The sequence below is a fragment of the Daphnia pulex genome, chromosome 12 (genome assembly GCF_021134715.1).
Source record: "Daphnia pulex isolate KAP4 chromosome 12, ASM2113471v1".
Taxonomy (NCBI): Eukaryota; Metazoa; Arthropoda; class Branchiopoda; order Diplostraca; family Daphniidae; genus Daphnia; species Daphnia pulex.
In genome coordinates, this window is record NC_060028.1 from 7,503,475 (window position 1) to 7,517,550 (window position 14,076).

Sequence of the window (14,076 nt, forward strand, 5' to 3'; positions counted from 1 at the left end):
AAATATTTTTTAAAGTTTGTTAGCTCTCTTTATGGTAGCTATCCTCATTAATATCTATCTACAATCTTATTTCTTTTAGTGATATTTGTGGTTGTACTAAAGTATAATCTACTGAGACAATCAGGTGATGATAAAATACAAAATGGTTAAATTCAATTCGTGGTAAAAAGTTAGTATGAGCTTAATATCTTCACGCACAAAGAGAACAGTCCGTCACTATGGCAGAATTCTCTCTATCTCTCCATACTCGATTTTCATTTTTATGATTATGAAAATAATTTACAAATATTTCTCCATTAAAATGATTGAACAATGAGGGTAAATTAATGACATTAAAAAAAATCCAAAAACATTTTAACTTGAGTTAATATTAAAACAAAATATTAATGAAAATGACCTCCTCTGGGTACTTGCTAATCAAAAGTCTCATACTGAAGTGCATATAAGGACCACTCAATTCAGAAGTAGACATACAACATTTCTCAACGGTGTAATTCACTAATAGAGTCAAATCAAACTCCGAAAATGAACAAATCTGAGATCAACTCTCCAGAACCTGGATTCAAACCAATGACCACCGCTGATGTCCAGCAAGCGTACGGCCACATCCCTGCCCTGTGCCAGAACCTGCATAATTTTCAAGCATTCCTTGACACGACGGATCCTATACCAGAAGAAGCGAGGTGGACAATAAAGACGATGGTGACAGAAGCCAAATTCGGTCTAACATCCATGACTGAGCTCATCGACCGTGTTATAAAGGAGAATCAAGTATTATCGCAGCAGTCAGAATCGAAAAGGCAGGAACTTGATACCGAAAGGGCACTAAACGTTCAACTCCAAAATGTAATCCGTCTATTTACGGATCAATCAAAAGACCGGCGGATCGCGGAACTGGAAGAAGAAATAGCCCAGGCGAAGCGTGCTGCCCAGCAGCCATCTCAAATCGTTGGATATGAGATAAGTCGCCAACCGATGTGGACTCATGAACCGGAAAAACAACCCACCGGCCACCACCAGAGTCCAGCAACGTCATTCCAGCAGAACGGATTTGGTGAAACTGAGGGGCAAATTCTCGGCCGATTTATTTCCAAACCACACCAGACTGTCAAACGTCTCAACAATGCCACACAAAAGTATCGTCCAGTCTCAACCCAACAGGCTACGATAACTCCCGAAAACCGCACGAATGGGCAGAAACCGATCTATGAACCAATTCCAATGCAACTCGACACCATCATCAAGTTTTCACCGCGCCAACCCGAAGATATTCCGGCCGAGGATTTCATAATTACTTCCGAGGAAATTGAGCGAGAGGATGTGGGTAATAGCAGGCTCCTTCTGACGAACATTTCGGATCGGCTCCGCGGCCGTGTCATTGGGCTAGGGGGTCAAAATGCGCAGCGTCTGGAACGGGAATACGGCGTGAAAATCAATTTTTTAGATCGCCAAAACAAATTGGAAAATTTAAAGCTCATGATATCAGAAGGAGATGCGGACCGTCGTCGTGCGGCCTCCGACGACATCATCGAAAACCTGCCGGTGGTAGTCGATTGCCCCAACTTAAAAAGCTATGGTCACGCGTTGAAAAATGCCACTACTCAGTGCGGTGTCAAAATCGACCGAACGAACCCGAACATCCCCGGCATGACGATTTACGGAAAGCTAACCAACTGTCACCAAGCGTACATGATGCTGGTGAACAACGAAGCAACTTTTTAACCGTAATAACACCACAATTAAGATACACTGCTTTGCCTTCTGTTTCTTTCATTCTCATTCAGTTTTCTTATTTTCCCACATTAATGTGATGGTGTCGACAGATCAAATTTCAATAAAACTAATAAAAAGCACACGCGTTTTTTGCTGTTCAATTATTCAAAAAAAAAAACGAACCAGCACGTATAGGACTATCGTGACCCACAGTTTTTTTCTTTATTTTTAATCAATGCATATTCATATATTTCCAATCAGTATAACCGTGAACTTTATTGTCGTGACTTCGTTATATCATTTCGTGATTAACATAAAAACGACTTGTGGTACCGATTTTCGATTTATTTTTTATCGAAGTAAAAACAACTTAGGGTTAAAATATGCATTTCCACAGGGGAATAAAAAGCAAACTATTTATCGAGTTGATTCCGAACGAGATTCAAAATGAAAGTGCGTATCTCCATAGGTTGGAGGGGTTCTCCTTGGGGGGAACTAAATAGTAATTTTGGTTTCCTGACCAATGCTCTTGTCGATACGCATAAAAGAATGAAATTAATAATTATACGCCCTACAAGTGTTTACGCATTTTATATCAATGCTAAAACAATGAGGCAAATGCGGTCGTTGACTTGTATAGTTCTATCCATATAAGGTGAAGCTGATGTTCTTTTCACACTGCTCTAGGGCTCTACAACTAGAATACAGAGAGCGCCAAGGATAACTGGTTGTTTTTGTTGAAAGGATGTACAATTCATCTTGCAAGATGAAAATAGTTTGCATTCCAAATTCACTTACTCTTTCAAAAATGAATAGTATAGTAGCCGCTATGTCCACATGCTAGAGAATCCTGATGACGAATGTTCACACGATTGTGACCGGTTTGAAATGCTAATCGAATTTCGTTGGCCAACGCCCAACGCAACGGTGTCCTACTAATTCAAATGTAAATGAGAGATTAAGCCACGAGATGATGGCAACGAATTTCGTAACGAACTACCAGGAAGTTATACATGCATGGAAGACGATGAATCACAAGAAAAATACAGAAAGAGAAGAAGGTAAAATTTACCTTTTTTTTTCGTAGAAGAACTTTTTTGCTGCTGTGGTTTTTGCTGTAGTTTCAGACTTTAGGGGTTTTCCTGCACGTGACATTGATCAATTGCGGTTGGAAACACTAGCTCTTATTTCGATACAATTTTTTTTGTTTCACCCGAAGGAGCACCTACCACGTATGTGTGTTTACTTCTAATAGATACAATCCCGTGTTTCGATAGTAATTTTCATGGGAGCTTAATTGTAGTGGAGAACCCATATTACTCACGTGAATCAGGCAAGCCTACATGTCAAACTGTTTTTAGTTTTTAATTCAAAACTGACCAGTCCTAGTGGGAGAAAAGCGCGCGCGCGCAGAAAGTTTATCGGATTTTAAATTAACCAGATTTTTGCTAGAAATTGTCAAGCACATCGAATGAGTCGAAGAGGCCCTGAAAGAACTTTATAAAGCCTGGGACAGAAATTATGTAGTAAATGAACATGAACATATGAAATAAATCAATGTTTCAAATTTCAATATCCTGTGTTCAACTCACATTATGAATTCGTCGATCAATGTTATACATAAACGTAATATTCTCGGTTTGAACATAAGAAAGAGAGATGCGGATATATTAACTAAAAGGTGCACCTATTGGCATCTAGTGGCCAAAACAAAAAGGATAAAAAGAGGGAAAATACAAAATTTTTATCTACCTGCGTTAGCAAGGTACTAACAGAAGGGCTGTACAGTCGGGTGATCCTAGCGATCCTAGGTCCCATTCCCCAAGAAAATAAGTGCGAGAGGTAAGTGCAGAAGAGGACCTACTATAGAATGAAAATTTAAGTTACAGCAAATAATCGGAAAAAAACATAACAAACAAATAAGATAGTAATTTATATGTCAAGTAAAATTTCTACACAAACCACACAATCTTACTGGTTAAAAATTTGCCTTTTTCACTCTAACCACCCCGCACCGTAAGAAACCCTTAGGGTAATTTGGAACTTCGCAGCAATTTTTTATACAAGTAAATCTTACGATTGGGAAAGGCAAATATGTTATTTACTTATAAAACATACAGTAGGACATAAGATTAAGGATTTGTCGATGTCAGCGCTAGAGTAAGTGAGTAACTTGTCTAAATGTGCAGTGCCGCAGGATGATAAATTGTTTTTAAATAACTTTCAAATTTTATTTAACGAAAAATTAATTACAATTCATTTTCTGTCGACAGTTTTTTTCTTTTCACATTTTGGTTTGTAATTGGGTGTCCATGCTCCTAAACTTTCATAGGCATAGAAATCCATGGGGTACGTGTCCTTCCATTCCACCTCTTTCAGCGCCACATTGATTTCGTAAGGCGTCAAGAGTGGCTTGGCAAAAGCAAGACCCCAATCAATTGAAAGTCTTGGGCATGCAATTTGAACCCATGCATCGACGCTGGGCATAAGCGCTAGTTTGGACGGAAATATTTCCGACATCAATATGGTAACGAATTCCTTGTTCGATTTCAGCACTTTCTCTTTGATTTCGTTCAGCACTTTTGGACTTCCCTATACACAGATATAATTATTCAAACATCTTAGAAAATATAAAGCTGAATATTCTTACTTGTCGGCCCAGTGTCCCTAAGATTAAACCAAATCTAGAGGCTTTTGTAGCTGTGTTTATGGCTGCTTTTCTGTTGGTCTTCATCTGGTCATGTTCATAAAACTCTTGCGTAAATTCTTTATTGTAAGGATCGTACTTGTATGCTCTGCAATCTGGATTCGCTATCATTGCCGATTCAAGATGAAATCTTCCGTCTCCAAGATAAATGATGACGTCTGTGTCTATTGAAGGAGACGTACAGCCCAGAATTTCGCCTGGCGACAATGGTGAAGATTTGGGTGTACTGGCAATATATCCTTCACTCTTAAGCAGCATCACCAAGCTCTGTAGTGAGGCCACAAACTGAATGGTACTCACAAATGACAATCTGGTTTCTTTGTCAAAGTTAAGCTTAATTGTTTCAATGAAATGTTGTGAATCAAATTTTATATCAACAAAAATGTAAAGCATTTTGATTCCACTAGTCTGATCCACTGGAATTAAACATGAATGTCCATAGTGAATCATTAAGTCAGCTCCTAGAGCTATGGCTGTTCGATCATCAACACAACAGGCTCCATAGGTAACATCCCCCATTATCACAGTTTCAGCTTGACAAAACTCTTCTATAATGTCTGAGATTGTCAAAGCAAACATGAGCAACCCTTCTGGCATTTGCAAAGCTACTCTTTTAGCCCCAACTTGGCGGATTCTCCACACCTGAACAAAAAGGCTGACATGAACAGAAATGCTTGCCAAGTGATGATACTAATTATGACTTCTCGTACCGTTTTATGAATTTCAAAGGAATAATTACTTGGAAGAAGTTCGATTGCTGCTGCTAATTTTTTATCGTTCAGTATGTCATCTGGAATCTGGTTCATAACCCTGATTTTTCCTGTCGTCGCACCATACACTTTTCTGTCGGGATTGGCTCGTGAGACCAAGGCTGTTTCAGCTATTTTATCTTTTGCAATATTATCTGGTGTCGTTTCTTCCATTTTGTTTCGATAGCTTCAAATCTTTAATCTTAAATTGCAACGAAGGAATGAACTTTTCAGAAATAACAACGTGTTGAGCAGCAGACGACGGAATATCTCCCAAACAAATCCATCTAGCGCCAAATTCGACAACTTTTGTTAACAAATTTTTAAAAATATCAGACCTGAAACTTTTACATCAAACAAGAACAAGAATAAAGAAAATCAAACTTCAAACACTGATTTTAAAATACCAGTCGCCAGCTGACTAAATTGTATTATTTCATGTTAAAAAAAAATTTTGATTGACAAGAAAGATGTGAGGCAACAAATAGACACACACGACACTGACGAATGAATAACCGGTAAAAAGGCGCTGGCCGCTGGAGCAACAAATAACAAGTAAATACGTCACAAAATTTTGCAAAAGAATAAAAACTTAATTTGTACCATGAAGTAGAACAAAATTTTATGAAACAATTGAGCTGCAAGCGCGAAATGGTTATACTCTATGCATGCACGTGTAAAAAATTAATATTTTGGATAGACCAGAGCTTTTTGACATATTTGTTTAAAAAAAAAACTAATCAAACTTATGGCAGTTTGCTAGCGATCCACGGTAGTTGCCCCGTCTTGCGATAAGCGTAATAGTCATAAAGGAGTTTGCCGATGGTAGCCAGAGTTAAAAGAGCCAAGATTACATTTAACACATCCATTAGATTTATAGCGTTGTTTCCCACAGTGCTGCAAACGCTGGTCAGCTCTACCGCAATTACCTTTTTGCCAGCGCTTTCCCCTTCTGCTGGGCCGCACGTGACATTGCTAACATCTTTGACCAGCTGTTTGTGCTTGGCAATAAACGACTAAAAAAGAATACGTGATTCGTATAGCAATTACTAAAATTGAAAAATCAAATAAAATTACCTGAAACTGGGTAATGGTAATGCAGTCACATTTCCAGGGATTGTTACTAAGAAGCATGCGAACGCCGTTGATGTCTTGATGATGAAATACATTATTCAGTGCATCTGTAGGGATCTGCAAAATAAAATATTAAAAAAAAGCTAGTCAATTTTTATTCCATTAAGCATTATAGAATCCCCCAACATTCCTCTGAACTCGACAGCAGATAAGAATACCTTAAAATTTTGAGGTAACTTTATTGAACTTACTTCTTTTAGAAGGTTTCCTTGAAGACTTAACAGACTAAACTGTTTGATCCAATCAGAATCCTCCAAGCTTGAAATTGATTGGATTCGATTATTGGCTAGATATAAAACAGTCACTCTGCTGTAGCTGGGATTTTTAGTTAGCTCACTTACATCTTCAATCTAAGGTAAGATTAGAAATTAAATGATTAAATAATTAATTTGAAAAGTGTTTCAACATTTATACTCACTCTATTGTTGCTCAGATCCATATGAATGGTCACATTTTCTGGAAGAGTTTTGGGTATTTCTGTTAATCCAAGGTTGTTACAGCTAACCCTGACTGTAACATATTGATCATCTTTGTGAACATGAGCTAATTCACACACACAGCGCTCAGGACACCTGGCATCCACATCATGAATTAACTGCAAGGCCTTCAAGATTTGAGTTCCATTAAAAGTTTGAGGTGAGGTACATTGGACATTTTCTGGGTCTTGAAGCTTGTCATTCAATTTGAGTAGCCAAATCAAATGTTTTGAACAAATGATCAAGTTATTGGATAGCTCCAATGTCTTGAGATTGGGGAAATGAGGAGTTAAATCATCAGGAAAATCTATTTTTGAATCTGCAATGAGGAGATGTTGCACAAGTTCAGATTTTTGAAGGTCACCATGAAGCGGCAAATGTCCACCATTCCAAAGTTGGCTGGCTGATGTTAGTCTTGTGCAATTCCAAACTGTTTCTTCTAAATGGTTTTCGTAACACTGGCAAATATCTGCTGGGCAATGCAAACTAGAAGAATCAACACTGAGGAAGCACAACAACAAACTCGAACAGAAAAGGAGGGAAAACTTCCTTGAAGACATGGCGCTTCGATAAAAACACGACCGAGTTTGACTCCAGTGGATCAAGACATTTTTATATAAAGTCTCGACGGTTTTATATTTCCACAAGCGTTACCAAGCTATACGCGTGAGCGTATACACGTTCGTGAATCGAGTGGCCCTCACTCACTAGTCTAGTCAAGGTCAACCTTCTCCACCTTTCCACTGCAAAACACACTACTTCTGGATTACCAATATAATAAGCTGCTGCTGAAAAGACCTTCGAATCGAATGTTTGATTCCTTTTTCGTTCTCGGATTTGTTGTTGTTTTTCCGACTTTCACGACAGCAGCAGACGAAAAGTGGTTGTATGAGCTTGACCTATTTTTGACAAGCAGCAACTATACTCCCTCGCGCAGGCGCTCACGTTTATGATCTTGAGTTCCTTACGTCGCGTTCGTGACAACGAATTCCTTCCCTTGAGCGGAAGACCAAGAACACTGCTCTCAAATATTGGCTGACGACTGAGCTAACCTACACCTACAGTGGGAGTTGGAGCCATGCGGTGTCCAATTCCGCACAAAGGCAATTCTCGTCCCTCCTTTTCCACTGTTGTAGCGTATCAGTATTTCGTTTAGAGTTCATGGAACAACAACTTTCCAATCTGCAATTGCCATTGGTTTACACCCTCGTGCGTTTTTACTCTTTCCCGCCTTGTAATGAAGGTCGAAAAGCACGTCATCGCATACCCAATTAGTTGACTACGACGTCGGCCAGGTGGAGAATGAAAGGTCTATGTCGTCATTAAGGCGTTCCGCTGGTGAATTACCCCAAACGGGATATGACAAAAAAACCAACTGTAGAAAACCATTAAGCCCCTTTTGTTCAAGGCCTCTTTCACACGTAACACAATCGAAAGATCTGGAACATCTGACGCAAGTATATGTGCATAAGATTCATTCATTAGACATGTGAACTTGAGCGTTACCTTCTTTCTGTTTATCGGTCAAAGTCACTTTGAAGGGAAAGCTGAACCGTACAACTCGGGAAATGAACTAGCTGATACTTTTCAATTGGTTTTCGTCACGCGGAAATTTTATATTGCCCAAAGTCAACCAGATATCGCGCCATGTATCAGCTATCTTTCATAAAATTCGAAACGTCCGTTGGCTGGGAATGAAATGTGACCCACTTTGCGGGACCCACAACTGTCAGACCTCCACGCTCCATCATATTACCCCCACTCAGTCAGGTTGATTATGTGCGCATTCGAGATATAAATATACCGGATATCTTGGCCACTCTCTTTACACAGCGGAGAGACGGCTTTGAAACTATGAAGTAATTCATCACGGAGCGCATAAAACATTTTTTCAATTTTTCGTTAATAATTGGACTTGAGCCGACAAGTTCCGCGATGAAATCTCATGAGCCATCTAACGGACTGAATTACAGAAAAAACAAGAGAGATTAAATGTGTCGATGTATAAAACCACACACACACACACAAATCTGTTTTTTTTCCTTTTTAATTATATTCAATTAGATTCGGTCTATAATTCTGTTGTTTGTTTTTTTTGTTTCTTTTAAAGATTTTTTTCCCTTTTTCTTAAATACTTGTCAGAATAGTCACGCGCATGTGCGCGTGTATGTTCTCTTTTCAGCAGAGGCGATATGGAAATGGGACAATGTTTTTCGCAACTTAAAAACATAAAAGATAAGGAAATCGATGGCATTATTCATCAGTACAACAATTTAAACAGCCGAACTTTTCATCTTTCACGTTACATTTAAAAAAAAAGGGGAGAGAAGATATTGGGTGAAGGCGAGAGATAACAAAGAGAGAAGAAAAGTCGAGATTGAGGAGAGTGCCCAAGTGCAGAGGGGAAAACATGTGGAAGGGGAAAAACGCGGGTATAGGCAGCGGAAAGTTGTGTGCTTTCAGGCAAAGATAACTTTTACAAACAAAATGGCCCGCACTTTGCACTGAAAGTCACACAAAACTGTACAACGATATTTCTTTTTTACCTCTAGCCAAAGAAAAGGAAAATTCTCCCATTTCTCCAGATGGGTATGCACGACAAGGGATTGCGTAGTGTGTGTACAAATGGTTACGGGGACCTCGTTTCTTCCATCGGGGAACGCAAATCCTTTTTTTCCGCGGCCCTTTTGTCGCAAAGTGCAACGTGTGATAGCACAACAACAAAATCCAAAGGTCTCTTTCTCTCTTTGTCTCTCTCCAATCACTCATGGAAAACAACAGCAGCTGAAACCACATTCAAGAATAATAAAGTGTTTGTTTTCAATTGAGGGAAGGGAAGGTAGGGCAAAAAACAGATTGGCGCGCGAAGAAACAAACATGCAGAACCAGTAAGACGAGAGAAAAGAAGGCTCTTCCTTTTCCAGGAAGGGGAAGGGGATGTCTGTATTCTTTTTTTTTTCTTTTTTGGGGGGGTTTAGTCGGCTAGCAGGCTTGTCTTGTTCTGTTTCTTGATTGACCTGTTCATCCGACTTGGTTTTTATTAACACCGGCTTTACTCGTATTCAAGAGTTGGTGCCAATCAGCTGACTCGTTGCCGTTTCGAAGAATGGGCGTGGCTTAGCTCGGCTCCTCCGTCCAACCTGGACATCATGTAACGGATCTGGGGCATGTACTGGACGACATCCCGCACATTGACCAATGATATTTTCTCACCGCCAAGACTACTCACGCTGCTGACCTTTCCCGCTGACTTCAAAACCTGCAACTGCTGACTGATATTCAAAAATATTGAGAACAATTAAAACTTTCATTCAGACGTTAAATGGACTGATTATTCACACTTACGGATTGGCCTCATAAAGCGTAACTCCCAGACCGTCCTGTAGTACTTGCTTACACGTTTGGTGTCCCAGATGAGGAAATAAATAAGCGGCCATGTCTGGTAGGGCAATCATCAAATTGTTGTAAACGTATTGCCGACTATTGACACACGGCACTGTTTGATTTTCTATCTGGTACAGCTGTAGCTTAAACGGAGGAGGTTGTGGAGATTGTTGTTGCTGTTGAAGAAGCGGCTGGTGTTGCAACTGAGAGTGGTGTCGTTGCGCAACGTCGTACTGCGCCTGAGGCTGGTGGTAGGAGCGCGACATTCCATGTTGGTTTGTTTCGGATGACGATTGATGAAGTCGACTGGAACCTTGAGAAGCCATGCTGCTATTATTTGGCATAGACGAAAAAAGAGGATGGCTTCCGTTGACAGGGATGAGCGGAGGAGGTGGTGGTTTCGGTGTCGACGAAGAGGAGGAAGATGAAGTTAACGATGAGTGAACCAAGTTCGAACTTGGAACAGGTAAACCGGGCCGAGGTGAAGCTCCTGCAAAAACGTCGAATTATATTAAGTCAAAATCAAGAGAGCGGGCTTCGAACCCTAAAAATTCATTGACGCCATCACTGGAAAAACAAGATAAAGTCACGTTTTTTTCCCCATACGGACTAGAAAGGACTTTGGACGCACTACTTTTTAATAATCATGAAAGCAAATTTACCTGTGCTACTTCTGGAGTGGGGGCTGCTGCCTGGTACCACTCCGGTCAGTGGTGATTGGCTGCTAGAATAGGCAGAGCGGTTCATCACCGTTGTCGATGACGATCCATGGGGAAGCCTTGATGGAACAAAATCGAGTTATCATAATCTCACAACAAGGGAAAGCTGATTAACTCAATAACAAACCTGTGGTGGTCAGTGTGAAGGCCGTTAGCTCGCAGTAGGCTATCTAAAGAAGATCCCCCTGAAGAATGGGTCTGGGATGGTGGCGGCGGAGGAGGCGGAGGTGCAGGTTGATTCCGGTGCGACTGAGCTTGCTGTTGCGATTGCTGCTGCTGCATCATGCCTGCAACAGCCTGGGCATATTGCATCATGTTAAATGCTCCCATACTAGAATGGTGAACCGGCATATTTGGCATTAGCATAGCCGTTACAGCGTGTGCTCTCGCTGCCGCCGCGGATTGAGACTGCAGCACCGTGGCCAGATGGGCAGAAGCTGCTGCTGCTGAAGAAGTTGGAGTGCTATTCGAAGCATTCTGTTGTTGCTGTAATTAATAAACATTCGTTCAATGAATGAATGAAATCAGAATCAAAGAAGTCAAAGGCGGTCTACCTGATGAACAGAGGCGTAGGAGTTCATGGAACTCCAACCATTGTACAAGGCGGAATTGGTACAGGTGGGAGGAATTGGAACAGCCGACCGAGATGGAGGGACAACACTCGACGCTTGATGAAGTAAAGCAGAGGCCGACGATGTTGAAGGCAGTCTTGTGGCAGCAGAGCCCGCTGACGCTGCAGGATTCTTTTGTATGACTGAACTTGTTTGCATCGTCACGGCTGCCGTATTACTATTGACAGGTAAGGGTGGGGGGCTACCACTAGGTTTGTTTATCCACATGCTGATGCCAACGTTGCTGGATCCCGAAGCTCCGTTGCTTGGTACATCGAGCGAAGAACGGCTGGGCCAATAAAGCTGCAAGTCTGTTTGAGCAGGAAATTGCTGCTTGATATCTTCAACGCTCACAGCTGAGTAAGAATCGTTCGAGAAGAGTTCGTTCCGGATTCCTTGAACTTTACAACACAACTAATTTCGAAATGGAGAGAAAAAAATTAACCCATTGAAATCGATAGATTTTAAGAAAAGTATTACCTTTAGATAGGCCAAATCCCACCCAGTAATTTGAATGGCTCGTCTGTCCAAATTGCCCGTTTCTCCTTCAAAGTAGAAGAGAGGAACGTACTTGATGCCACTGATCACTGTGTATGGTACAACGGATTCTCCACCAATACGGAAAAATCCGCACCGGTCTTGAGGGTCACATGACTTTCGCACCAATTTGTCTCTACAAGTCTGCAAGAACTGGATGAGTTCTAATGCATCATCCAAATTGATGATCAGGTCACGCACGGTAAACAGTTCTCTACCATATTGACAGTCACAGTGCTTCACGTTGATTTCGTTCAGTAATCTTGCTTCGATTTCACTCACGTAATAGCTCTGGATGGATACGCAGCCGGACAGTTCTGGTCGCAACACATTGGTAAACATTTTTGCAATACACTGCTCCAAAACACGCACGGAACATAATTTTTTATCGTCCCTTCGGTAAATATAGGGAATGTGCACTGATGAGTTCGTCCAGCCGAATCTTCCTTTGGCACTCTCTAAATCTATTGAAACAGCAGCAGCATTGTTCAGCTTTTCCTTGTTCATGGCGTCAATAACTTCTTTGGCACCAACACCAGCGGAATTTCTGGAAAAGTAACCTAGTAGAGTTCCTGGCATCATCCGAGATGCTGCTGGTACTCCACCTTGTAATGGGTTGCTGCTTGTTCCAACTTGTCCAACAGCTGTTGCAGCTGATGACAAGTTTGCCATCTTGACTCGATTGGCCTCAACCATCTTTGCTGCAAGTAGATCAATCTCTTCCTGATCATCTCGCTTCTCTTGTTTCACTGCTGCACCTAAGGAATATAAAATATGTTAAATGCACCAAAAATATTATGATATTCTACCAAACTCACTGCTATTAGAAGTCATTTTTATTCTGTCAATTTCCACCATGGGTGGATGTATGTAAAAAGCAACTCAATCGGATTTACACAGTCCTTCCTTGGTCATAACCAAGAAATGAGTTTGACAGAAGCATTTCACCTATCGAAGTCACTGTCCGAATCCAATATCGGACTGGACCCCTTATGAGAATAAATTTCAAACAAAAATAGTCGTTAAGATGAGAAAAACACTTTCAATAAACACTTAGCACGGCACTCAACACGAATCGATGGGAAGTCTGTCTTTATCGATAGTAATTATCCAAATATGTTTGGTTGCATTTTGGTGTTGGGCTATCAAATTTTGCCATGCTCTTTTCACCGTTTTTTCCACCCTTCAATTAAACAAGTCAGACGAGGTCTTTAGTGCGAAATTATCAGTTTTTCTAAACACAGCCATCGAAGCTAGGCTCTCAAGTACATAACATGTTCCGCCATAATGTTTCTACCTAAGCGAGACTTGCTGTCTGAGAAGTGGCGCCACTCGTTAGTGAAAGTTGGAAGCTCCTAGCCGGGACAGACTAGGAAATAGCCCTTAGGCGTGAAATAAAAAAATGAAAAAAACCCCTACGGTCATCTTGTGGCATTCCTCAACTGTTCAACGACCCCACCCGGAAAAATCTATACTGTACAACCTCCGCCGCGATACAATAATGTCTTGTTTACTTCAACTTGAACCGAATTTTCTTTTGTCTTGCTGTCCCCTAGCTCTAGAATAAAATGTGTCACACAGTTGCGCAATAACAGCTGAGGATAGACGCAACAATGCGTTTCTCACTATATAAAGCAACTGGGCTCTGGCAAACGGGACTATCGACATATGCAGAATGAAGCACATTAAAGTTTTAAAGTGATCGAAAAAAAAACATCCGCAAAAACACTAATCCACAAAACGGATTACATGGAGATAAAAAAATTTAATAAATTAGAAAACTTCTCATTAAAAATTAATGGCTGATTATAATAATGATAATAATAATCTGCAATGTAAGCAAATTTTTTTAAATCAACGTTCGAAGAATCAGAAATGCTATATGTTATGATCACTATACTACCCATTACTACCCATTGTTTTTTTTAAGATTTCTTTTAGATAGACAATGGATAGACTTACATCCGAATACAGACTATTTAAGAATAAGAATACACCCTCATAACTAGAAGCTGTAATGAATTATTCTGTTCCCGCTACCATACT

General features: G+C 40.5%; 3 protein-coding genes across 7 annotated transcripts; all 3 read right to left on the bottom strand.

Annotated features, from left to right (window-relative positions):
• Nucleotides 1–1,963: 1,963 nt before the first annotated feature.
• On the bottom strand, nucleotides 1,964–5,440 carry LOC124209706 (2-(3-amino-3-carboxypropyl)histidine synthase subunit 1-like). 5 transcript variants are annotated; one of them, XR_006881043.1, is made up of 5 exons: nucleotides 5,131–5,440; nucleotides 4,364–5,062; nucleotides 3,967–4,305; nucleotides 3,466–3,576; nucleotides 1,964–2,855 (listed from the first exon to the last, which is right to left on the bottom strand). XR_006881043.1 is itself a non-coding variant. In XM_046607816.1 (4 exons), the coding sequence occupies exons 1-3, from the start codon at nucleotides 5,341–5,343 to the stop codon at nucleotides 3,970–3,972; spliced, it is 1,248 nt and encodes a 415-aa protein (XP_046463772.1). In that variant the 5' UTR covers nucleotides 5,344–5,440; the 3' UTR covers nucleotides 1,964–3,573; nucleotides 3,967–3,969. The 5 variants fall into 5 exon arrangements, 2 of the variants coding, with proteins under 2 accessions (XP_046463772.1, XP_046463771.1); XR_006881042.1 differs by having other exon boundaries at nucleotides 1,964–3,220; nucleotides 3,306–3,576; XR_006881041.1 differs by having other exon boundaries at nucleotides 1,964–2,410; nucleotides 2,512–3,576.
• Nucleotides 5,441–5,565: 125 nt separating this feature from the next.
• On the bottom strand, nucleotides 5,566–13,671 carry LOC124209697. Its single transcript, XM_046607802.1, has 10 exons — nucleotides 12,849–13,671; nucleotides 11,974–12,788; nucleotides 11,437–11,907; nucleotides 11,010–11,368; nucleotides 10,826–10,941; nucleotides 10,125–10,653; nucleotides 6,722–10,051; nucleotides 6,495–6,653; nucleotides 6,247–6,360; nucleotides 5,566–6,185 (listed from the first exon to the last, which is right to left on the bottom strand). Exons 1-7 carry the CDS (start codon nucleotides 12,886–12,888, stop codon nucleotides 9,859–9,861), a joined length of 2,523 nt encoding a protein of 840 aa, XP_046463758.1. The 5' UTR covers nucleotides 12,889–13,671; the 3' UTR covers nucleotides 5,566–6,185; nucleotides 6,247–6,360; nucleotides 6,495–6,653; nucleotides 6,722–9,858.
• On the bottom strand, nucleotides 5,916–7,339 carry LOC124209981 (protein singed wings 2-like). Its single transcript, XM_046608233.1, has 4 exons — nucleotides 6,722–7,339; nucleotides 6,495–6,653; nucleotides 6,247–6,360; nucleotides 5,916–6,185 (listed from the first exon to the last, which is right to left on the bottom strand). The coding sequence occupies exons 1-4, from the start codon at nucleotides 7,337–7,339 to the stop codon at nucleotides 5,916–5,918; spliced, it is 1,161 nt and encodes a 386-aa protein (XP_046464189.1).
• Nucleotides 13,672–14,076: the final 405 nt, after the last annotated feature.

Bases quoted from the DNA above. Each gene is read 5' to 3' on its own strand.
- LOC124209706 (XM_046607816.1), bottom strand. From the start codon at position 5,343: ATGGAAGAAACGACACCAGATAATATTGCAAAAGATAAAATAGCTGAA. The intron at 5,063-5,130 runs GTACGAGAAGTC...CTTTTTGTTCAG, and splicing joins CCTTTGAAATTCATAAAACG to GTGTGGAGAATCCGCCAAGT. The intron at 4,306-4,363 runs GTAAGAATATTC...ATCTGTGTATAG, and splicing joins TAGGGACACTGGGCCGACAA to GGAAGTCCAAAAGTGCTGAA.
- LOC124209981 (XM_046608233.1), bottom strand. From the start codon at position 7,339: ATGTCTTCAAGGAAGTTTTCCCTCCTTTTCTGTTCGAGTTTGTTGTTG. The intron at 6,654-6,721 runs GTGAGTATAAAT...ATCTTACCTTAG, and splicing joins TGGATCTGAGCAACAATAGA to ATTGAAGATGTAAGTGAGCT. The intron at 6,186-6,246 runs GTAATTTTATTT...ATTCTTTTTTAG, and splicing joins TTACCATTACCCAGTTTCAG to TCGTTTATTGCCAAGCACAA.
- LOC124209697 (XM_046607802.1), bottom strand. From the start codon at position 12,888: ATGGTGGAAATTGACAGAATAAAAATGACTTCTAATAGCA. The intron at 10,654-10,825 runs GTAAATTTGCTT...ACGTTTTTGCAG, and splicing joins CCACTCCAGAAGTAGCACAG to GAGCTTCACCTCGGCCCGGT. The intron at 10,052-10,124 runs GTAAGTGTGAAT...TTTGAATATCAG, and splicing joins ACGCTTTATGAGGCCAATCC to TCAGCAGTTGCAGGTTTTGA.